General features: G+C 46.0%; 1 protein-coding gene across 5 annotated transcripts in view; it reads left to right on the top strand.

Moving 5' to 3' along the window:
- Positions 1–25,727, top strand: part of CTIF (cap binding complex dependent translation initiation factor) — a 206,331-nt gene that overhangs the window by 81,500 nt on the left and 99,104 nt on the right. For 3 of the 5 annotated variants that reach the window (XR_014502789.1, XM_083402880.1, XM_083402883.1), the window contains exons 4-7: positions 5,398–5,520; positions 7,859–7,932; positions 8,990–9,094; positions 13,616–13,691. Coding sequence is in view for 4 of the 5 variants with exons in the window: in XM_083402880.1 (XP_083259006.1) it covers positions 5,398–5,520; positions 7,859–7,932; positions 8,990–9,094; positions 13,616–13,691 (378 nt within the window). In the remaining variant the exon portion in view is untranslated. The remainder of the gene's footprint in view (positions 1–5,397; positions 5,521–7,858; positions 7,933–8,989; positions 9,095–13,615; positions 13,692–25,727) is intronic. The other 2 variants (XM_083402882.1, XM_083402881.1) reach the window with 1 other exon arrangement.

The following is a 25,727-nucleotide window of genomic DNA, read 5'->3' as shown; positions in this document are numbered from 1 at the left end:
CATTACCAGGATTCCTTCGGGAGCCTCATCTGACATGAAGCCAGTGAATCAGAACTGAGGAAGGAGAGAGTATTTCGCTCCACTCCAAACCATGATTTGAAACAGGCTTGAAACATCCTGGTTTGGGGGCAGTTCTTGCCTACTGCCAACCATAGTTTGCCCGACTCAGACGTCACAGCAAACCATGGGGATCACAGACCACAGAAGCGAGGAGAGAAAGGAGCCCATGAGCCTAAAGGGCGAAAGGAAAGAGAGGAGAACAAGGTGGGAACTCCATCAAGCTACCTTCTCCTGTGAGGGGTCCAGCTGTCATCAAGTCTGAGGGAAGAACTGGGTGGTAAGAGAGCTGTCCTGTCCTCTTGGCCCACTCTGTTTATGGGTCTGATCTGGGAGGAAGAGAATATGACCTCATAATGAAAGAAGGGCCTGCTGGATCAGCGTCAATGACCCATCTATTATAATATGTGGTGGGACTGTTGTTGTTGTCGTTTAGTCATGTCTGACTCTTCAGGACCCCATGGACCAGAGCACGCCAGGCACGCCTGTCTTCCACTGCCTCCCGCAGTTTTGTCAAACTCATATTAGTAGCTTCGAGAACAGTGTCCAACCATCTCGTCCTCTGTCGTCCCCTTCTTCTTGTGCCCTCAATCTAGATGCTGTCTAGGTTTGCCATTGCTTTTCTCCCAAGAAGCAGGCGTCTTTTAATTTCATGACTGCTGTCACCATCTGCAGTGATCATGGAGCCCAAGAAAGTAAAATCTCTCAGTGCCTCCATTTCCTCCCCTTCTATTTGCCAGGAGGTGATGGGACCAGTGGCCATGATCTTCGTGTGTTTTTTATGTTGAGCTTCAGACCATATTTTGCGCTCTCCTCTTTCACCCTCATTAAAAAGTTCTTTAATTCCTCCTCACTTTTTGCCATCAAGGTTATGTCATCTGCATATCTGAGGTTGTTGATATTTCTTCCGGCAATCTTAATTCCGGCTTCAGATTCATCCAGCCCAGCCTTTCGCATGATGAATTCTGCATATAAGTTAAATAAGCAGGGAGACAAAATACAGCCTTGTCGTGCTCCTTTCCCAATTTTGAACCAATCAGTTGTTCCATATCCAGTTCTAACTGTAGCTTCTTGTCCCACATAGAGATTTCTCAGGAGACAGATGAGGTGATCAGGCAGTCCCATTTCTTTAAGAACTTGCCATAGTTTGCTTTGGTTGACACAGTCAAATGCTTTTGCGGGTCAATGAAGCAGAAGTAGATGTCTTTCTGGAACTCTCTAGCTTTCTCCATAATCCAGCACATGTTTGCAATTTGGTCTCTGGTTCCTCTGCCCCTTCGAAATGCAGCTTGCACTTCTGGGAGTTATCGGTCCACATACTGCTTAAGCCTGCCTTGTAGAATTTTAAGCACAACCTTGCTAGCGTGTGAAATGAGTGCAATTGTGCGGTAGTTGGAGCATTCTTTGGCACTACCCTTCTTTGGGATTGGGATGCAGACTGATCTTCTCCAATCCTCTGGCCACTGCTGAGTTTTCCAAACTTGCTGGCATATTGAGTGTAGCACCATAACAGCACCATCTTTTAAAAAATTTAATAGTTCAGCTGGAATACCATCACTTCCGCTGGCCTTCTTATTAGCAGTGCATTCTAAGGCCCATTTGACTTCACCCTCCAGGATGTCTGGCTCAAGGTCAGCAACCACACTACTTTGTTATTGACAAAGACAATAACAACATGCATGTTCTAAACTCAAATGTCTCCGTGTTTTAGAAATGTCTCATTTCTAACTCGAAAACGTATGTGCTGAGTACTATCTGTCTGTACACCAGAGTTCTGCTATGTCTTTATGATTTTAAATGGTCTCAGCTTCATGAATGCAAAGGTGTTGTTTAAAGGCATAGGCACACTGTGTTATGATTTTGCCTATCGGAACAAGCAGAGCTTTGAAAAGTGGAATAATTTTTACTGGTGTTATAGATTAATGTGAATTGGGAGGACTTGCAGTATTTGCAATTCTGCTCATGGGCAAGATTCCTTCTTGATGTGTGTTTCCCCGTGGCATCGAGGCTGTTTTTATGGAACCTTCAGGGATGTTCACACATGAAAGGGTTTATAATCTCTTCAAAGCAGCTTTTGCCAACCTGGAGCCGTCCAGATATTTGGGGCCGTCCGGCGTTCTCAGCCAGCACAGCTGTGGGCACCAGGTTGGCAAAAGCTACTGCACAGGCAGAGAACCAGTGGACTCCCATCAGTCCTGACCAGCATAGCTAATGGGCAGGGATCATGGGATTTGTAGTCCACCAACAGGTCGCCCATCCTTGGGACCTACTCTAAATTTATTAGTGTAAATTTAGAATTTCATACATCACAGAAATCACTTAGAAGGATACCTGCACCTTTTACTTCATAATTCCATTTTTAAGGAGACTTAACTCTTTTTTTAATGGAGGCTTAAGAGGGCATCTCTTGACAGTCCTTCTGGATAGCTTTAAGTGTCGGCGACCCTTCCAGCTAAGTGTGTGCATGTGCCTGTCTCTGTTTGTTCGCTTCACCTGAGTGTGCATTGCATTTAAGCGGTGTTGAACCCTGCTTATCCTGTTCCTTCCCAACCTGGGCTCACCCGAGATCCGTTTTGTTTTAACTTGCAAAGAATTTTAGCATCCCTGATGGAAGAGGAACAGTGTACTTTGCTCTCTCAAGATAGCACCACCTCACCGTATTTTTCGCTCTATAGGACGCACTTTCCCCCCTCCCAAAATGAAGGGGAAATGTGTGTGCATCCTATGGAGCGAATGCAGGCTTTCGTTGAGGCCTGGAGAGCGAGAGGGGTCGGTGCACACTGACCCCTCTCGCTCTCCAGGCTTCAGGAAGCTATCCGCAAGCCTTCGGAGCACGGCAGGACGGCCCGCCGGGCTCCGAAGACTTGCGGATAGCAGCCTGCAGCCCAAAGCCCAGGGAGCGCAGTGCTGCGCACCCCGGGCTTCGGGCAGCTATCCGCAGCACTTGCCGCCGCTCCTGGACCTGTTCTGGGGGCTGGGGTCGGGGGAAGCTCGGGCTTCCCCCACCCCAGCCCTGCGGCTAAAAACAAAGCTGGGGAGGTTGTGCGCAGCTAAATTCTTTGCTCTTTGGGGCTGGGGGGGGGGATATTTTTTTTTCTTTATTTCCCCCCAAAAACTAGATGCGCCCTATGGTCCGGTGCACCCTATAGAGCGAAAAATACGGTATATATTTAATGAATCAGATCAGTTGCTTTTCTACCAGAGTAGTGCTAACTCCGACTGACAGTGACTGCCTATAGATCTTTTTAAGAATCCTTTTTAGCTGGAGCGGCCAGGCATTGAACTTGGCATGTTATGCGTGCAAACCATGTTCTCTGACACTGAGCTACAGGAATATAGGAAGCTGCCTGGTGCACATTTGAAGCATTGCTGCATCTGGATCAGTGTTGTCCACACTGACCGGCAGCAGCTGTCCGGGGTTTCATCTCTCTGGCCACATGGGGAAATACCATCGCTCTGTGGTCTACCACTTTGCTTTGCACAGCACCCCAGATTCAATCCCTGGTGTCACCAGGTAGGGCTGGGAAAAGCTGCTGCCTTAAACCCGGAGAGGTACTGCCAGTTGGTGCAGGCAGTATTGGGCTAGATGGACTAATGGTCTGACTTGGTATAAAATCCTATATTCCTAGGCTGAGCTCTGTCAAGCCACCTTTCAACCTGTCACTGCAAAACGTAGGAAGCTGCCTTCTACAAAACCAAGCCCTTGGACCATCCAGTTCAGTATTGCTTGCACTGGCTGGCAGCAGCTGACCAGGGTTTCAGGCAGACATCTCTCTTGGGGATGCTGGGGGTTGAACGTTGGACCTTCTGCATACCAAACAGGTGTCCTACCACAGAGCTGTGGCCCTTCCCGGCCCCTTCTCTACTCAGAGATTGGAATTATAGTGTTGAAATGGTACCCTGAAGATCATCGTTCGGTCCCCTTCGGCTGATTTTTCAAAGCAGTTAATGCATGCATGCATGCAAGCAAGAGAGAAACTGTATAAAGAATTGGTTGCAGACCAGAGACGCCGGCAACACTTCAGGGGTGCTTTTGAGATACGTGAGCCAGGGAGAATGATGTAAAATTGGGGTTTGCTGCCCAACTCCCTTAAGTCCATGATCTGTCAGAGAAGAATGGATGGAGGCCTGACCCAGTCGAAAGCAAGGCAGATTTTTCTTTTTCTGTTGCAGCAGAGTTCCCTCCCCTCGTTCCAAGGAGGGAGAGACTCTGAGCAAAAGTGTGCAGGAACCATTGGACAATGCCCAACTCCCTTAGCCAAAGACGACCCCAAAATCATCATACATACATCCTAGGAGGCGGTTTACAGCAGAAATCCTGTCTGCCGGGATACCTGATAATGGTCGCTGATTGCATTACCTGGGCAGCCTGGCCTTTCTTTTGTGGTGGTTAATACAGTCGTACCTCGGAAGTCAAACGGAATCTGTCCCGGAAGTCCATTCGACTTCCTAAACATTCAGAAACCAAGGTGCGGCTTCCGATTGGCTGCAGGAAGCTCCTGCAGCCAATCAGAAGCCACGCCGGATGTTTGGGTTCCACAGAATGTTCGCAAACCAGAACACTTGCTTCCAGGTTTGGGAGCCAAAAGGTTTGACGCTCAAAGCGTTCAGGATCCAAGGTACAACTGTACTTTGGTTACTGAATCCAGGTCCCAGGCTCACCCTATTCATACACAAATATGCCCTTAAGGTAGGATTTGTAAGCGAAAGGACAATGGGAAGACTTTCCCTATTTGCCTCGCTTACCGTATTTTTTGCTCTATAAGACCCACTTTTTCCCTCCTAAAAAGTAAGGGGGAATGTTTGTGCGTCTTATGGAGCGAATGCAGGCTGCGCAGCTATCCCAGAAGCCAGAACAGCAAGAGGGATTGCTGCTTTCACTGCGAAGCGATCCCTCTTGCTGTTCTGGCTTCTGGGATTCAGAATATTTTTTTTCTTATTTTCCTCCTCCAAAAACTAGGTGCGTCTTGTGGTCTGGTGCGTCTTATAGAGCGAAAAATACGGTACTTCAGAGGAATATTTGAGGTCCTTGAGAGGGTCAGAATGGCTTCTGGATTCCTCTCCTGTACCGTTTCAGACACATAGTTTATATATTTAGATATGTGTGCATTTATGAATATTCTGTATTTGAGACCTTAGAATTCTCAGGACAGAATAGTCAGGATTCCTAGTTCAGGATAACAGATGGGTTTCAGATATTGAAGGCGAGCAGTTGTCTCTAGGCACCCCAGACTTAACTCTCTCCCACCTGCTTCCTGCCCTACACACAAAAAAAAGGCATTTATTAGCTTTGATAAGTTGCCCTTAACTAAAGTGAGTTGTTGTTTTTGATGTTTCCAGGAAGAGTGGGATCACAGCAGCAGTGGCAGCTCAGGATCCCAGCCTAGTTCAGGCTCCAGGCATGGGTCTGTGTCAAAGTCTGGCGGCCGAGGGAGAAGCAGCCAGTTCAGTCATTCAACCAAGGTATCCTCTAGTGGTTTTGCTGGTGGTGGAAGACAAGACTAGGAAAGCTGGAAGAGATGTCTGGTGGTGGCTGTTCACTGGAGGCCTCATCCTGTAAGGACATGAGTCTTCAGTGTGTGTGTGGCCACATCCACACATTCGAAGCACCGCCGCACCACTTTATAAAAATTCCCCCCTGGAGAATCCTGGGAACTGTAGTTTAAGGGTGCTGAGCGTTGCTAGGAGACCCTCCACCCGTTCCCCTCGCAGAGCTACGGTTCCCAGAGCGATACAACAAATCGTCTATTCCCAGGAAACTCTGGGAACTGTAGTTCCGCGAGGAAAGAATAGGCGTCTCCTAGCAACACTCGGCGCCCTTAACAAACTACAGCTCCCAGAATTCTTTGGGGGGAAGCAATGACTGTTTAAAGTGGTATGATAGTGCTTTAAATGTGTGGTGTGGATGTAATCTGTGTGGCATAGAATCTGTGGTTGAATGAGCTAGGCCTCACTCCTCAAAAAGGACCCACGTCCTGTGACCATAACACCCCACGTTCCTACAACTTGATAGTAATTTACACATCTGCACACGTTTATATGAAAAGCTATAATTTGTTGGGTTGGCCCAAAATTTAGCTCCCTTTTCCTTTTTTCAAAAAAAAAAAAAGAATTAGAGTTTTGCCTCATGCAAACAAGAAAAGGAACTTACTGATTTTAGAGGTGCTGACTGATGGGTGGCAGTTATGAGATAAAAAGGGCAGCTACTAAATGCTTGAAAAATGAAAGTCCAAGTGAATCTCCTTTCTTTTCAGCGGAAAAACAAAATTACTCATACAATTCTAGGCTCTCTCTCTCTTTTACTGATTTTGGTTTTTTTTTTAAATGGACATGAAAAGAAAACATATGGCATCGCATGGCGTAAGTTGCAAAGTAAAGTTATCTGTGCAGAAGAACAAGAACTTGACCAACAAAAATAAATGTGTTTCTTCTCAATAGAATTAACAGAGATCTGGAAAGGTTGCTAGCAAGAGCCCAAAATCTTTTGAGTGGATAGCAAAATTTTGCAGATTTGGATCTTTTTTGAAAATAAAAATCTACTTTTACGTTAAGTCCAGTTTCAAAATTTCCAAACCATTAGCATGCCAAGCGATAATGAAGGGTGCACTTCTTGAGCCCAGTATTTTGCTATATGGGGATTTTGCTCTTGCAGATAAGTGGCGTCCCATGCTTTTAGACTTTCCCGCGCATCACGAGAGTTTGACTATGTCCACATGCGCTCAGTGTCCTGAGGGAATGTGGCTGCCACAACTGCAATGCGGACGGCTCCTGTGACCAAAATGTAGGGGAAGGTGTGGGTATCATTTGAGTAACACTTGAGTACAGCATTTGCACAGCCCAAAGTCACTCCCATGTCATGAAGCCTGTCAACATCTGATAAATCACACACACAAGAGGAGTTGGCCCTCATTAGCCGTTGTGCTTTGCCTGTGGACTGTGTTTAGTTTGTTGAGGGTCACAAGTTGTTGTGCGGTCCGGCTTTTAGTGTCTCGACAAGCTAGATGTTGTGTTAGCCTCCAAACTGTGAGCCCATCAAAAGGATGATTGTCTGAATGAGAAACTTCCAGCTACAACTGTTGTTTCAGCCAGAACTTATTGCTGATTATCTGTTTTAAGCATCGCTTGCCGGAGAATAACAGGCCTTCAGTTATATGGTTTGGGGGGAAGGGGAATGAGTTAAATATCCCTGATCTCGCTAGGGTGATCTGCTGCTTCATCTTCCAATTCACTCCATGAACGACAAGGGCTGATTAAATCTGTGCTGAGCCATGTTGTCTATGTACTCTGGGGTAGGTTTCGGCTACAACCCATTTATCAGTTTTATTCCCGATTCACTGTCCAAACTCATCTCAGTTTCATTGGCTCACACTGTTCTCTGGAACTGAGATTCGGCAATGGCAGACCATCCGTATTTTACGAAAGGGATTCAAGTTTGCACAGCTCAGCTGGAACAATGTGCCCTGGTGCTTTAGCCCAGCAAAAGAAAGGAATAAGACTTTTTTTTTTTTTTTGCAATTTGAAAAGTGATGGGGACAAAACGCATTGAGAAGAGTGGAGCGAAGAAATGACTAGCGTGAAGACGTGTAAAACATCTCACAAGAAGACCAGGGTGAACACTCAGCAATAAAGTTTATTATTTTCATGTATTAGATTTGTATATAAGCAAACTTTGTGCAAGCAAATATTGCCGAATGCTAAGTAAATGGGTAATCTGAAAGCGCTCTCCGTTATTTAAGGCAAGTTGCATGGTAGGCGTGTTGTTCTGCTTGAAAGTAATGGAGATTTTACACCTTCTTTTTAGAACGGCAACAAAGACAATTCCCTTGACATGCTGGGAACAGATATCTGGGCGGCCAATACTCTCGAGTCCTTCAGGTGAGTTCTCCTTAAAATGCCACCATACCACCCCGCATTTGCATTCGGTTACCTGCTAATTTTTTCTGCTTGCTTCTAAACCTCTTAATCTCACTGCTGTACAGTGTTCTACCCATTACAGTTGCAATATCTATTCTGGTTTATGATGATTGCTGGGAGGAAGCAAATGTAAAATTCTCAGCTCCAGGCCATCTGCCTTGACGAGCTTCCTAATGCTGTTTAGTTCTGCAAGCTGGATTTTTGCCTTTATATAACATTGCAGCTAATTATTAAAATCAGTCAGATCGCCTCAAAAGCTTTTTTTCCCCCCCTGCATAGAGGCAGGCACCAAAATAAGATGCCCTAATAAAATTAGGCAAGATATCTTTTTGGAAAATCTTCACTATTTTTGTTCATAGAAATTATTCTAAGGTGCCACCTGGTGGTTTTTAGAAGAAGCAATCTCCACTTCTCACACCAAAGCAAATGCTACTTGTAAGGTGGTAAAGGTAAAGGGACCCCTGACCATTAGGTCCAGTCGTGGCCGACTCTGGGGTTGCGGTGCTCATCTTGCTTTATTGGCCGAGGGAGCCAGCGTACAGCTTCTGGGTCATGTGACCAGCATGACTAAGCCGCTTCTGGTGAACCAGAGCAGCACACGGAAACGCCATTTACCTTCCTGCTGGAGAGGTACCTATTTATCTACTTGCACTGGCGTTCTTTCGAACTGCTAGGTGGGCAGGAGTAGGGACCGAGCAACGGGAGCTCACCCCGTCGCAGGGATTTGAACCGCCGACCTTCTGATCAGCAAGTCCTAGGCTCTGTGGTTTAACCCACAGCGCCACCAGTGTCCCTGTAAGGTGGTACCTACTGCAAAATAAATAGGCACCAAGGAGCGAGTGCCTATGCTCATCCAGTCCTCATTCTCCCACAGCAGTCACACAAGGTTGGTGGTTCATTCAACTCCCAAGTGCCCTGTTCAGTAGATCCGTGCACAGTTTTAAAAATCATTTTGTGGTGTGTGCGATTCAGCTGCTCTGTGTCTCATCCCCTCTTTCGCTCTCTCTCTCCTTCCTAGCGGTGCCACCTGGGACTTGCAACCTGAAAAACTTGACTTCACGCAATTCCACAGAAAGCTCCGCAACACCCCCAAGCATCCCCTCCCACACATAGACAGAGAAGGGTGAGTTGGTCGCCGGACTTCGTTTACTTTCTGGTTGGGAGGCAGGAAACCCAAAGACCATTGGAAGAGAAGCCCTGCTGGGTTGTCCCAAAGGCCCATCTCGTCCAGCGTCACACAGTGACGAACCAGGTGCCCCCGAATGACAAGGACATAAAAACAGCCTGCTAGATCAGGGCCAATTGCTCATCTGGCACAGCATCCTGTTCTGACCGTGACCAACCACAAGCCTATGGGGTTGCAAGGAGAACATGAGCGCAATGACAGCTTCCCCTCCTATGGTTTTCAGCAATTCAGAAGCATTTCTGCCTCCAGCTACCGTATTTTTCGCTCCATAAGACGCACTTTTTTCCTCCTAAAAAGTATTGGAAATGTGAGAGCGTCTTATGAAGCGAATGGCGCTGCGCAGAGAGGTAGAGCTGCGCTGCGCCCCTTCAGCGAAGCGGGAGGAGAACGGAGCCCCTTCTGTTCCTCCTCCCGCTTTGCTGAAGGGGCGCTGCGCAGAGAGAGAGAACTGTGCAGCGCCCCTTCAGTGACGTGCCTGCCCTGGCTTTTGCCTTAGTCGCACGCAGCCTCTTCGGGCAGAGGGAACCTTCATCCCGCTGCCCTGAAGAGGCTTGGCGCGGTTATCCCAGATGCCAGAAAAGCCACACGGTATCCCAGAAGCCAGATCCCTCTTGCTGTTCTGGGATTCAGAATAATTTTTTCTTGTTTTCCTCCTCCCAAAACTAGGTGTGCCTTATGGTCTGGTGTGTCTTATGGAGCGAAAAATACGGTAGTAGCCATTGATAGCCCTCTTCTCCTTCAATGACAGGCCACAAGTCCACCATCACTCTTCCCTCCTGAACTATCCAGCAACTGTTATGGCTGGCTGCTTCAAGGATTCCTATAGCAGTAACAAGTAGGGAACCCTTAGCCACATTTGTGGTGTGTCAGCAGCCTCTTAAGAGGACTGCTCCTGCACGAGGTGTCCGCGACTCAAGGCAGGAGTTTGTTTAGAGCTCGTAGAGGAAGAGGAGGGGTTTCAGGAGAAAGACAATTCACTATTTCCCCCCACCCATCCAGTCCTCTCTAGCTGTGCTTCCAGGCTTGAACATAACCATATAATTTAAGGTGCTGGTTTTGACCTTTAAAGCCCTATGCGGCCTAGGTTGTACCTATGGGACCTCCTTTCCTGGTATGTCCCGCGGAGGACCTTAAGGTCCACAATTGACAACACATTGGAGGCCGCAAGGCGATTAGATTGGTCTCAACTAGGGCCAGGGCCTTTTCAGTACTGGCCCCGACTTGGTGGAACGCTCTGTAACAAGAGACTAGGGCCCTGCAGGACTTGACATCTTTCCGCAGGGCCTGCAAGACAGCTGTTCCGCCTGGCCTTTGGTTTGGACTCAGCCTGACCCTTATGTTTCCCGCCCCTTATGGTTTTGATCTGTGGGCTACTTTTAAAACGAGGCTGCATTTTAAATTGCATTTTAACCTGTATTTTAAATTGGGGTTTTTTCCCTATTATGTTTTTACTGTAATTTTACTGGTGTTAGCCTCCCTGAGCCCAGCTCTGGCCAGGGGGGGCACGGTGTAAATATAATTTATTATTATTATTATTATTATTATTATTGATGAAGGATGGTTTCTAGAGATGCAGAAAGAGAGGAAGTATCCTTTTTTACTTTCCACTGCTCCTGAAACCTCCTTTTTATCATGGCCAGAGAAGAACTCAAGGCACACACGTCTCTGACCCTACTCTTGCTGGCATGAGGCTGTGCATTGTTTGGGGTTCAAACAAAACAACCTCCCCTCTATTTCCCTCCCCCGCCCCCACTGACATCCACATCATTCCACAGGTGCTAGAAACTTCTTTTGCGTAGATCCTTGTTGGGCCGTTTGAGAAGTTTTCATTTCATAGGGTTTCTTTTAAATGTCTTCTAACTTGCTAACCACTATAATTCTGCATTCCTGGGAATGCCCTTGACCGTAGAAACCACTGCCTTAATTTTGTTTCTGCACCCAGACTGGTAGTAGGGTGCCAGACCACCCGAGTTCAGTATTAGGGGGTGATGATAACATTAAAGGTAAAGGTAATGGGACCCCTGACCATTAGTTCCAGTCGTGACCGACTCTGGGGTTGCGGCACTCATCTCGCTTCCAGGCAGCTAGGAAGCTAGAGACCTGTTTAGAAAATCCTACTGAAATGGAAGGTGTGAGCTTTTCAAGCACCTCAATTCCGCACCCGGTACAACAACCTTGTGCTTTGTCGTGTCCTTTCGCAGAATTGTGGTATTCACGCAGCCTTTCGTATAGAATATAGAATCCTTTTGTGCTACTGAAACTTTAAGGTACAACAGCTTAAGCAGGCGGTTGCTTCAAGTCTCATCCTGGGGTGGGCTTTTAGAATCCTTTCACATCAAAGACACTGGGTCAACAAGTGTTAATCCTGCAAGGAAACGCCGTTGAATCCAGTTTCTGCTTTTGTTCCGAAAGAAACGGAAGCGTGCAACCCGGGGAAAAGGTTTCGGTTTTTCTGGTTTGTGTTATATTATCACCATGAGTTCCATAGAAATCCACATTGCCCATTGTTTAATGATGAATAACAGTGGAGCTTACTTTTCTTCAAATATGCGGTCCATGTGGCATTGAAACTCCTAGCAATCGCATTTTTGTTGGACTCTTGCTGTTTAAAGAGATTGCAGTAAGCCTTCCTGACCTTTTGTACAGCCAACAAATAGGTACACATGTTTCCACGGGCATCTCTACATTCTAGATTTAAAGGGACTTGCTAAAAAGTCTCTCCCCTCCCCACTTCCACAAGGACCCCTGGGAAATGTAGTTTGGTTGGGGGGGTGTATCTTTAATAGAGAAGCTGCATCACCTAGCCAAATAGTTCTCAGGATAATTTCAGGGGAAATTGTGTAAGCTTGCAGCGTAGATCTTGTTTATTTGCTTGCTTACAAGGACCTAGAATGATGTACAGTGATACCTTGGTTTACGAACTTAATCCGTTACAGAAGTCTGTTCTTAAACCGAAACCGTTCTTAAACAGAAGCATACTTTCCCTAAACGCCTCCTGCGACCGGTGCCCTTCCACCGTTCAGCTTCCGTTCTCAGATTGAGGTAAAGTCCGCAAACCGGGACACTACTTCCGGTTTTGCGGAGTTCATAAACTGAATAGTTCATAAACAGGGCTGTTCTTAAACTGAGGTACCACTGTACATCAATGCAAATAGTGAAGGAAGATTGGAGGAAATTTAAAGACTATTTACAGAAGCATTATAAAATTACGAACGTTTGAGGTTATCAGATTGAATGTAAAAGAATGTTATTATAAAAATGACAATGTTAAAGAAAGTATATTTAATAAGACATAGGGAAATGTAAGGATAAATAAGACAATAATATTAATCTGAACCAAAGATACGCCAGAGGGAAAGAGTTTACTACCAGAATATAAGACCTAGAATACAGAGTGGGAAGGCATGGGGAAGTCGCAGACCTAAGTTAATGCTGAAGAATACAATGATACAATATTTGTTTTTAATTCTTTTATTCTTACCGTTTTCATTTTTCTTTTTGTCTTTGTACAATGTATGTATTGTTTTTCTTTTGCTTTTTTCCTTTTGATGTGTTTGTCGATTTGTTCTTTTTTTGTTTATTGAATGTGGAAAATAAAATATTATTTAAAAAAAAAAAAACATCAATGCAAATAGTAAAGCAGGTTGAATACAATCCTGTAACTCTTTAAGTTACAATAGGAACGGCTAAGGGAGCTGGGCATGTTTAGCCTGGAGAAGAGGAGAAGAGGTGGTTAAGGGGTGATATGATAGCCATGTTCAAATATATAAAAGGATGTCACATAGAGGAGGGAGAAAGGTTGTTTTCTGCTGCTCCAGAGAAGCGGACACGGAGCATTGGATCCAAACTACAAGAAAGAAGATTCCACCTAAACATTAGGAAGAACTTCCTGACAGTAAGAGCTGTTCGACAGTGGAATTTGCTGCCAAGGAGTGTGGTGGAGTCTCCTTCTTTGGAGGTCTTTAAGCAGAGGCTTGACAACCATATGTCAGGAGTGCTCTGATGGTGGTTCCTGCTTGGCAGGGGGTTGGACTCGATGGCCCTTGTGGTCTCTTCCAACTCTATGATTCTATGATTCTATTCTAGGAGAAAGGCAGCATTAAGTTATTAGTCACTTCCACACAAAATCCAACCGCAGGAGTTCATTTAACAGTTTTTTACCCCACTTCTCCTCCCAAAACTTGCTGAGATTAAAATAAAAAATGTAATGAAGTGGTCAGATGAACCTTTAGATGTGCCCAAAGTGTACATGCTTCTCATGGAAATGAAAACTGGAACCGGGGAAGGGTGTGGAGGAGAAGAAAGATCTTTGAGCATTTGCCATGTTGGGAGAAACACCTGCCGGAGTTTTGTTTTGTGTTGTTTGTCACTCCTTTGTAAGCCATGGACCGCCACCCTGTGCATGAACACATTTTCGCGCACGGTGTTCATTCATCCCTTTGTCTGTCCCTGACTTAGGATCGGAAAAGGGAAGAGCGAGGACGGAGATGGAATCAACCTCAACGACATAGGGAAGGTTCTCCCAGCCTGGCAGGTGAGTCTTTTTCCAGCCCAGCTTTGTACAACTTGTTCTGTCTGTTTGACACCCAAACAGGAGAGCTGTTCAGCCCCCAGCTCCCAAAATATGCCCGGTCTCTGGCCATTCAGGCCAATAAGCATTCCTTGCTGTCGTTGGAGCATTATGCCCTATAAAGGGCTTTTTTTCTTTTGTTACGGTAAAATCTGGGTGCGAGGCTGCTCTGCCACCCAGCTCGTCGGACTAAGTCCGCGGGTCCCTCAGCCGGAGACAGGAGCAAACTGCAGAAGATCCAAGTTTATTGCGCAACAGGTTCAAGTCGAGATTGAACAGCGAGAAAGGGGTGACATGAACTTTTGAAACTTCCCTCCATGTCCCAGAATACAGTGCAAAATACATCCCAGTTACATCATGAATACATTAAGAAGAGGTTGGGTTACGCAGATTACATCATGAATACATTAAGAAGAGGTTGGGTTACACAGATTACATCATGAATACATTAAGAAGAGGTTGGGTTACACAGATTACATCATGAATACATTAAGAAGAGGTTGGGTTACACAGATTACATCATGAATACATTAAGAAGAGGTTGGGTTACACAGATTACATCATGAATACATTAAGAAGAGGTTGGGTTACACAGGATTAACATATGGAGGACGGAGGGGGGAATATGCAGAGCTGGAGATATGCACAGATAAGCACATCCTGAGTACCAGTGATGAGAAGACAATGGTCCATGTATGCATAGTCTGCCACCTGGCATTGCCCAGAGGAAAGGCTTGGCAGAGTGATTTGACAGGATTAGGGTCTTGACACCTTGCTTGAGGGATTATGGAGGACAGGGGAGGTGTCATGGAGTCCTAGAGAAATTGAGCAAATCGGCACATTGATTTTCTATGAATTTTATAGATTTTAGTCGCTTTGACATTGACAATTGGAAATAAATGGATATATTGTAGCGAAGAAGGAGGTGAAGAAGACATGCCCCCCCCTTCCGTATCACTTTTCATTGTCTAAATTGCATTTATGGATTTTTGAGTTTGATGTAGGAATACACATCACATTTGGTATTTGCAGAATGAAGCCCATGTACATCGGTGTAAAGGGTTGCATCAAACACATCACTGGGCTAACGTTTTAGGCCAGGGGTGAAATATCCTTCCTACCCTTGACTTGTGGACTCAGGTGAGCACAGGGTCATTTTTCACACAGAAGTGAGGACTGAGAGTCATTAGTGAGTTAAAATAAAATTATAAGGAGCTAATTGCTTTTTAATAAAAGTTGTTTTTTTAAAAAAGTGATTTGTATAATTATATCCTGTCGACAATATTTTCCACGGGGTGTGGGCATGATATATTATTAAAAGCAGTGCTTTTTTGTCCTAAAAAAAAATGTTTAGTGGTACTCTCATTTTCCTACTCATATTGAAATACTGGCCCTCAATGAGACCAAACTTAGATTCACAAAATGTTTAGGGGTATGCGTACCCCTGCGTCCCACCCAGAAAAAAAGCACTGATTAAAAGTATTCTTATTTACATATATTTTTAAGAATTTGCCCTTGGAGCCCATCCATGCTCAAGGAGATGCCGCTTTCCTGTGTTACGTGACTGAAAGGCTCCTGGCATGTTTTCTTAAGCGCATCTGTTAGGAACAGACTCCACAATATCAAGGTTTTGGGGCAACTGTTATCTTCGTGCTTCCTTGCTGTGGTGCAGTCAGAACTTGGCAGGTACAGCCGGCCAGCACAGCTGGATATTCTGAATACATGGATATCAGATTATGCACAGTATCTGCTTCTCAGTGCTGTGGAGTCTCAAAAGATTGTCGGTTGTCAATGAATCGTGTCGAGGCTGCTGTTTCTTCGCAGAGTTTTCAGTACTTTTTTGTATTTTTTTAAAAAATTTTATTTTATTAAATAATTCAACATTAATACATACATGTTACGAATATACAGACAAACATACATTTCATACAATCCTTAAAAATATTCATACATACCCACACTCAATCCCACACATACTTCCTTTTCCCATCACCATCCACCACCCCTCACCCCACCCTAGTGTTAGACTTCCAATCTACTCAATTGCAATTTCTTTCCACTTCTATTACTTTCTGTCACACACTTTTAAACCAACTTTCTACTTCTTTTTCTGTTACACATTGTTATCCATCTTATTTAGTACAGTGGTACCTCAGGTTACATACGCTTCAGATTACAGACTCCCCTAGCCCAGAAATAGTGCTTCAGGTTAAGAACTTTGCTTCAGGATGAGAACAGAAATCGTGCTCCGGTGGCGCAGTGGCAGCGGGAGGCCCCATTAAATAAAGCGGTGCTTCAGGTTAAGAACAGTTTCAGGTTAAGAACGGACCTCTGGAACAAATTAAGTACTTAACCTGAGGTACCACTGTATTTCAGTATTTGTAACAGAACTTATTCATTCTAATAGGAGTTCTGATTTTTGTATTTTCATTATAAGTACAAATCGCATAAAGTGGGGTGCTCTCTTTAAACGCACCCCCTCTGCCACTCTCTTCAATCCATACCAAAACTACCGTGCCCCAAAATATCCACAACAAGAATTGAAGCACTGGGACTGGTAGGAGACTAGAGGACGTGCGGAAAAACTGGCTGCTGCTGTGCTACCCCACAAATCGGCTGCTAGGCAGGGAGGCTGAGCAGTGTAAACAAAGCTCCCCATGCCTATGGTCTCTTTGGGGGCTTCCTCTGCCCTGACTGACTTCTTCAGGCTCCGGAGAGAATCTCCTTGCCAGCCACAAGGACTTTCCAGCACCCTCCCACCATTTCCAGGTACAAATTGAATTCCTTGATTATTTCCCGCACATCTACATGGTCGCAGGTGAGTTAGAACGTGCGTTAGTGGGGGCGATGCCTGTAGCCAATGTTCATTTAGTGCCTTGAATTCATTCCTTGGTATCCATTGCCCCGCAGAGATCAAAAGCTTTGAATAGGATGGATAAATGGGGGAGCAAGCACTCCTTCGAACGAAGGCACGATGCCTGCAGCTCCACTTGCGCCCTCGGAGACATCTGGTGCCAAAAACAGCCCACCCCTAAAAAATAATGAGATTCAGAAAAAAAGTATTCAGTTGCAGAGAATAGGCCAGATTGTGGTGTGGGCTGGATTGCAGGGTGTGTGTGGTGCCAAGCACAGTTTTTCCCCCCAGTTTGCAAATGCTCACAGCACCCCAGAAATGTTGGCAACCCCTGTTGTCATGGGACGAAGGTGGCACTGTGGTCTAAACCACTGAGCCTCTTGGGCTTGCCGATCAGAAGGTCGGCGGTTCGAATCCCCGCGACAGGGTGAGCTCCCGTTGCTCTGTCCCAGCTCCTGCCAACCTAGCAATTTGAAAGCACACCAGTGCAAGTAGATAAATAGGTACCGTTGCGACGGGAAGGTAAGCAGTGCTTCCATGCACTCTGGTTTCCATCACGGTGTTCCGTTGCACCCGAAGCGGTTTAGCCATGTGGCCACATGACCTGGAAAGCTGTCTGCGGACAAACACCGGCTCCCTTGGCCTGAAAGGTGAGATAAGCGCCGAAACCGCATAGTCGCCTTTGGCTGGACTTAACTGTCCAGGGGTCCTTTACCTATCTATCTATCATCTATCTATCTATCTATCTATCTACCATCCAAGATCATATTTATGCTGCAGCCTTCATGTCTTTACGCCAGTTTTCCTGCCGCGACGCCCCTCAAAGGATCCTGGGAATTGTAGTTGGGAATCACTGTGACTCTCTGCACTCCCTGATGGAAGTACAGTTTTCAAAGTTCCCTGAGGAGCAGGAGTGACCGCTGAACATACTTGAGGCCTATACTCAGAACGTATTTTCCACTGCCGTTCTCTTAAGTTGAACGGTCAGTTTTGGAGCGGATGTTGTGCCATCTGGCGGCCATTGGTGGAAGGACACCCTCCTGTAGCAGAGTCGTCCCACTGAAAACCTGAAGTGGTGCCAGACTCCCTTTTGTTTCATTGCATTTTATTATTATCTATTCAACTTATATCCCTCCTTCCTTCCAAAGGAGCTAGTGAAAGACACCATAGACTTTTCAGCTGGTTAGCTCAATTGGTTAGAGTATGGTGCTGATGACACCAAGGTTGGGACAGCTGCATATTCCTGCATTGCAGGGGGGTTGGACAAAATCAGGGGTCAGCAAACTTTTTCAGCAGGGGACTGGTCCACTGTCCCTCAGACCATGTGGTGGGCCGGACTATATTGGGGTGGGGGGGGATGAACGAGTTCCTATGTCCCACTAAAAACCCGGAGGTGCATTTTAAATAAAAGCACACATTCTACTCATGTAAAAACACACTGATTCCCAGACCGTCCGCAGGCCAGATTGAGAAGGCGATTGAGCCGGATCTGGCCCCCGGGCCTTAGTTTGCCTACCCATGATCTAGACCAGCGGTTCTCAACCTGTGGGTCCCCAGACGTTGTTGGACTACAACTCCCATCATCCCTGAGCTCTGGCCTTGCTAGCTAGGGGTGATGGGAGTTGTAGTTCAACAACATCTGGGGACCCACAGGTTGAGAAAGGCTGAGCTAGATGATTTTCAGGGTCCCTTCAAACTCTATTCTTCTATGACCTGGTTGCCTGTGGAGAGGCTAAGTCATGCCTCCTTTTTCATCCTACAAGGGAAATGACGTGGTTTGACACCAAAAGTGTGGTCTTAGTAGTGTTGGCATCTTGCTCAGTTTTGTCTCCACATGCCTTTTCCAACTTGCTGTTCCTCCAGATGTTGTTGGGCTACCCTGTATATATCCCACTCTCTGATAAATTTTTCATCTGTAATGCTCCTTAGCCTTGCTGATAACCTCGCCAGTTCAGCGTACTCTCCTATTTTATTTTGTCAGTCTGACATAGATGGGGTATCCTCTCCCTTCCAGCCTTTTGCAATTATCAGAGAGTGGGATATATACAGAGTCTATGTAAAAGATTATGTATGGGACGCGGGTGGCGCTGTGGGTTAAACCACAGAGTCTAGGACTTGCCGATCAGAAGGTTGGCGTTTTGAATCCCCACGACTGGGTGAGCTCCCGTTGCTCGGTCCCAGCTCCTGCCAACCTAGCAGTTCGAAAGCATGTCAAAGTGCGAGTAGAAAAATAGGTACCGTTCCGGCGGGAAGGTAAACAGCGTTTCCGTGCGCCTCTCTGGTTCGCTAGAAGCGGCTTAGTCATGCTGGTCACAGGATCAGCGCCGCAACCCCAGAGTTGGCCATGACTGAACCTAATGGTCAGGGGTCCCTTTACCTTTACTTTTACCTTTATGTAAAAGAATATTTTCAAAAAAATCAATCCATTGGCAGGTATTGATTAAGCTTTGGCGTGTAAATAGGATCATTTTATAAAATAAAATTTATAGTAAGTTAAATAACATGGAGAAAGTAAAGTTTAAGCGCGTATTTACGGAATTTATTCCGGGAATGCAAGGGGAAGATCGGAGGTCTTGTCAGATTTAATCACAAATGGATGTACAAAGCAAGTATTAGTTAAAGAATGAATAATTGTTTGTTGTTTATTTCTTATTTTGCCTATAACATCTATTGTACATTTATGTTGCAAAGTTTTCAACCAAGAAAGCATTCAAAAGAATGGGGGGGGGGAGATGTTGTTGGACTACAACTCCCATCATCCTTTGCAATGCTGCCCGGGGAGCTGGAGGTGGACTGGTTGGAACAGGCTGGTCTGCGCAGTGTGGCATCTAAACGCACTTCATTCAGTGGCGCTGTGGTTTAAACCACTGAGCCTCTTGGGCTTGACGAGCAAAAGGTCAGCGGTGCGAATCCCCGCGATGGGGTGAGCTCCCATTGCTCTGTCCCAGCTCCTGCCTACCTAGCAGTTCGAAAGCACGCCAGTGCAAATAGATAAATAGGTACCGCTGTGGTGGGAAGGTAAATGGCGTTTCTGTGCTCTGCTCTGGTTTCGGTGTTCCGTTGCTCCAGAAGCGGCTTAGTCATGCTGGCCACATGACCCGGAAAAACTGTCTGCAGACAAACGCCAGCTCCCTTGGCCTGTAAAGTGAGATGCGCGCTGCAACCCCAGAGTCGTTCGCGACCGGACTTAACCGTCAGGGGTCCTTTACCTTTTTTACTCCATTCAAAGCATGTGCACTTAGCTGCAGCCCTTGCCCCCATTATTCTGAGGTTCAGTGCAAATTTCCAGATCATAGGGGGTATCTTTCAAGGGAAGAGGTTCCACCAGGTGGGTTAAGCGTATGTCCTCTAGTCCCTCTTTGTTTCAGGCACCCCTGCAGTTATTTTGATAAATACGCAGTTCCCTCCAAGACTGTTAGAGTAAGGCAGCACTTCCCAGAACGGTCAAATGTTGACTCACTGGGGTCAGTAGAAGTGGGGCGGGGGGTTTAAAAGGAGGGTCAAAATGGCCTGTAGAGGAAAATATGTACTTAGGAACTCTGAGCCTCAGAAATAAAGGGCAGTATATTTTATAAAACGATTCCACAACAGAATATTCTCAGACAGACTGCAAAATTCTTTTCTTGCCTTTTATGGCGTCTAATAATGGTGACTGAGTAATCCGTGTTGATTTTATATTGATATTTCTTGAATTTGCTTTCTTTACATTCCTAAGAACCTGGGCTGGGGTTGATAATAATTTTATAAGCCTGTCAAAGGAGTCAATGAACGCCTAGAATTTGTGAAACCCTGAGCTGGCTGCATTTCTTATTGGGAACCAGGAGGCGGCAGCAGATACCCACCCTCTGATTTATCCTGCCACTGTAATGTCCTGGATGAATTCCGTTCTACAGAATGTGCAGTATGAGAAAAAAATGAGTGTGCTTGGAATCGTATGCAAAGATTACAAGAATGCATTTATTTCTTTTTTTCAAATGGGGAGGGTGCAACAGGTCGTCTCTTCAGAATCCTTTCAAGCAAATAATAAATGCAGTTTTTAGGTTGCAACATTTGCAGAATACTTCATTAAGCAGCACTTTCAGGATGGACTTGAAAGCAGCATCACTTCATGGGCCTTTTTAAAAAAAATGGTGTTTAAAGGATAATGTGTGGAATGGCCCTGATGTGTGTGTGTGTGTGTGTGTGTGAGAGAGAGAGAGAGAGAGAGAGAGAGAGAGAGAGAGAGAGAGAGAGAACCTGGTGAAATGATTTGACAGGGCTTGGTCAAGTTTCAGTGTGTTTCAATGAATTATTATTATTATTATTACCCACCCATATGACTGAGTTAGTAGTCCCAGTGCCGGATTTAGGTTTGATGAGGCCCTAAGCTGCTGAAGGTAATGGGGCCCCTTTATATGTCCAGCTGTCCTTTGTCAGCAACAAGTTGTCGCTGTTTTTTTGTGTTGAATATATGCTAGATGGTAATTTATGGACCCAATAGGTATCTAAAGCCATTTGAACGTAACAAAATATGTATTTTATCAAAGTAATTGTTGAACTGAAATACAATTAAGAAGAAGCATATTAATAGTGAAATTTGGGTGGGGGGCTCCCAAGAGAGTGGGGCCCTAAGCTATAGCTTGTTTAGCTTATACGTAAAGCCCTATGCGGCCTAGGACCCACATACCTACAGGACCGCCTCTCCTGGTATGCCCCGCAGAGGACCTTAAGGTCCACAAATGACAACATTTTGGAGGTCCCAGGCCACAGGGAAGTTAGGCTGGCCTCAACCAGAGCCAGGGCTTTTTCGGCCATGGCTCCGATCTGGTGGAACACTCCGTCACAAGAGACTAGGGCCCTGCGGGACTTGACATCTTTCCGCAGGGCCTGCAAGACAGAGCTGTTCCGCCTGGCCTTTGGTTTTGTTCTATGGGCTACTTTTAAAATGAGGCTGCATTTTAAATTGCATTTTTTTTAAATAATAATTTTTATTAATTTACAACAAAAACAAATCATACAATAATTTCACATCCAATTTTTCACAAAATCTTTCTTTTCTGGACTTCCTTCAGCTTTTCCGTAAATCTTTCGTAGTCGTTATTAATTTACGCATTTCTTAGGTTTGTATTGTCATTATTTAAATCTTTCTTTTTCTATTCCCTTTTAACAATACTTCTCGCGTTTCACAGTGCTTTTTTAAATCCCTCTAGCGTTATTTGACCATCACTTATACTCTCCAGATATTCCACAAATTTTCCCCAGTCTTTTGTGAACTTTTGGTTTCTTAAATATCTAATCTTCCCAGTCATTTTATCTAACTCAGCGTAGTCTAGCAGCTTCCTTCTCCATTCTTCCATTGTCGGTATTTCCTGTTGCTTCCATTTCTGATCCAGTAACTTTAAATTGCATTTTAACCTGTATTTTAAACTGGGGGTTTTTCCTATTATGTTTTTACTGTAATTTTACTGGTGTTAGCCGCCCAGAGCCCGGGGAGGGTGGGTTATAAATAAATTTATTAGTAGTAGTATTATTAGAATTATTATTATTAAATCCTACACTGATTATTCCCTTCCCACAAAAGCATAGATTCACCTTGCAATTTATCCTCTGGGAAAGGTTTTTCTAAAGAGTGTACCTCTCACAGGCTGCAGCAGAGGGTGATGTGGTTTTTCCAATGCAAGAGGAGCTGGCAGCTGGCAGAGAGGTTCTCCCCCCGCAAAGCTAAACAGAGCTCTCTGGAGAGGAAGCTGGCGGTGTCGCTTTTCCCAAATAGTGAAATATAGCATGTGTTAGTAGCAGCCTTTCCATACAACATCCTGAACAAGGGTCAGGCCGCACGCTCTTCCCGCCGAAGTCGTGGCGGCTGACCTCAGCCTTACCCAAGCAAAAGGAGCCTTGCTCTGCCCAGGCAAGACCCAGCCTGGCACGAGTGCCCTGCCGTGATCCTGGCTCTCGGGGAAGGGGGGGGGGAGTGAGAGCCGCTGCGGGTTTCCCTGCATGCATTCACGCCGTTTGGTGTGTATGTGTGAGAAGGAGAGAGCTTTGCAGCTGGCTGCTCCTCCTCCTGTTGCCGGTCCTGCCTTCTGAGAAGCTTTCTAGAGAAATGGCTGGCCATTGTGCTTGGACCATATTGCTTCCAGCTAGGAGTGGGTCAATTGCTTATACAGTGGTGCCCCGCAAGACGAATGCCTCGCAAGACGGAAAACCCGCTAGACGAAAGGGTTTTCCATTTTCAGAGGTGGTTCGCAGGACGAATTTCTCTATGGGCTTGCTTCGCAAGACGAAAATGTCTTGTGATTCTTGCGATTTTTTTTCGCTCCCCACCCCCTTTTTCTAAGGCACTAAGCTACTAATAGCCTTTTAGCAGCTAATCCGCTAATCCCTTAAGCCTTTAATAGCTGCTAAACCGCTAAAAACGCTAATCCGCTAATGGGCTTGCTTCGCAAGACGAAAAAACCGCTAGACGAAGAGACTCGCGGAACGGATTCTTTTCGTCTTGCGAGGCACCACTGTACGGTGGACACTCGGGTTGCGAACGTGATCCGTGTGGGAGGCACGTTCGCAACGCACAGCACCGTGTCTGCGCACGTGCAGGTTGCGATTTGGCACTTCTGTACATGCACAAAGCGCAATTTAGTGCTTCTGCACATGCGCAAAGCGCCGAAACCCAGAAATAACCTGTTCCGGTACTTCCGAGTTTCGGCGCGTCTGTAAACCGAAAACACACAACCTGAAGCGTCTGTAACCCGAGGTGTGTCAGGAAAGTTAGATTCCAGAGAGAGACAGACAGACAGACAGACAGACTCTAGGCTGCAGAGACAGTGAATCTTTATGGCTGCAGGGTTGTGATCCGATCTGTTATTATTCCATCACTCACAAGCATCACCTAGCATAGCCAGTGGTCAAGAACGATGAACATTGCAATTCAGCAATAGCTGGAGGGCTACAGATTATTATTATTTAACAACAACAGCAAAATAATTATTTAAATGATTTAAATTTAAATAAATAATTATTTGGGTTTCCCCAGCCACTCTGGGCGGCTCCCAACATAATATATAAAAAAAAGCGACAAAACATCCAACATTAAAAACTTCCCTAAACAGGGCTGCCTTCAGATGTCTTCTAAACGTCAGATAGTTGTTTATTTCCTTGACATCTGATGGGAGGGCATTCCACAGGGCAGGCGCCACCACCGAGAAGACCCTCTGCCTGGTCCCCTGTAACTTGGCTTCTTGCAGTGAGGGAACCGCCAGAAGGCCCTCGGTGCTGGACCTTTGCTTGCACCACTCCAAATTTCTTATTGAATTCTTTGATTGTGCTTGAGTCTTCCTGCCTCTCCTGCCACACGCTTTGAGAACCACTGACTTAGCTGCTCTCTGCACACAAACAGAGAGAAAGTTTTTCTCTCCTGTAACACTAGAACTTGGTAATATCCAATAAAGCCAAATGGGCTTTATTCAGGACAGGCGGGTGGTGGGGGGGAGGACTTCGTTTACTTCGTTAAGAGTGTGGAATTTCCTCACTGAAGAGATAGTGATGGTCACCAACACGGATGGTCTTAAAATGGAAGTAGACAAATTTGTGGAAGGCAAGGCCATCAGTGGCTCCCAGGGCTTTGCCCTGTCTTAGGCTCTTAACATTGGTTTGCATCCACGGGAAATAGCTGCTGAGGTGTCTCAAACAAATATTCTGAGAGAGTTTGGCTCTCTGTACAGTGGACGCTCGGGTTGTGAACATGATCCTTGCGGAATGCATGTATGCAACCTGCAGCATTTGCAGCCCGCATCTGCGCACGTGCGGGTTGCGATTTGGCACTTCTGCCATTGCGCATAGCGCGATTTGGCACTTCTGCGCATGCACGACCGCCGAAACCCGGAAGTAACCCATTCCGGTACTTCCAAGTTTCGGCGATCCGTAACCCGAAAAAAACACAACCTGAAGCGTCTGTAACCTGAGGTATGACTGTAAAAAGGTAAAGGGTAAAGGGACCCCTGACCATTAGGTCCAGTCGTGACCGACTCTGGGTGTAATGGTTCTAGGGGTTGCTCGTGCGAAAGTTGCCGCTACTCCTGGCTAGGTTGCCTGGTTGAACCCTTTCTGTCTGGACAGCCTCAAGTTTCGTGGCTGCCTCAGTCGCTGGCAAAATCCGTCAGTGGGCGTTTCTTGAACCTCTTCCAGCATAGAAGCTGTTTGACGCCCAGTCTTCTCCTACTCTGCCTGCGCGGAAGTCTTCTGCGCAAAGAGGGTGTGGGCAGCGGAATACCCGTGCCCTCTCCGCTGGTCTCCTGCGAAGAGTCCTGGAGCCACCTCTCCGATTCCCCCATCTGCACCCCTTCTCCACTGGTGTTACGCTGATTTCCTTCCCCAGAGGATGGGCTGCCTCTCTCCCTACTGGGACCCTCTCCGCCATCCCTCTGGAGCCTTCTCTCAGCCTCCAGCTCCGATGGCAGTTCCCTGACACTGGGGTTGCGGCGCACATCTTGCTTTATTGGCCGAGCGAGCTGGCGTACAGCTTCCGGGTCATGTGGCCAGCATGACTAAGCCACGAACCAGAGCAGGGCACGGAAACGCCGTTTACCTTCCCGCTGGAGTGGTGCCTATTTATCTACTTGCACTTTGACGTGCTTTCAAGCTGCTAGGTTGGCAGGAGCAGGGACTGAGCAACGGGAGCTCACCCTGTAGCGGGGATTCGAACCACCGACCTTCTGATCGGCAAGTCCTAGGCTCTGTGGTTTAACCCACAGCGCCACCTGTGTCCCTGAGGTATGACTGTACTTAGGTTCATAAACCATTTGCCTCATGTGAATGTAGCTTAGGCAGTGGTGAAACTAGGCTTTATTTCACCTAGGTCAAAGACCCAGTTTGGCGCACACACCACACACAACATGTGCATTTGTGTAAAGTGCACACACACTTAGGCTGGAAGCTTCACCCAGGGGTAAAAGAAAACCTGGCTAGCCCCACCCGCCCAGCTCTGACTTAGGAAAGGGATTTAAATTAACCTGGATTGATTTCGCAACCAAAAACACTGTAATAAAGGTAGTAAGTACATTCATAAATGCACACATGTTTTCGTGTCGCCTGTGCTGCCACCAGCACAAAATTGAACGGTTTTGCAAATTATATCAAAATTATTTTTAACTTCCTTACATTTCGACACAGTC

This window comes from Podarcis tiliguerta (genome assembly GCF_965153285.1).
Source record: "Podarcis tiliguerta genome assembly, chromosome: 11".
Lineage (NCBI taxonomy): Eukaryota > Metazoa > Chordata > Lepidosauria > Squamata > Lacertidae > Podarcis > Podarcis tiliguerta.
Note: the sequence above shows the minus strand (reverse complement) of the source record. Positions and strands in the feature narration are given on the sequence as shown.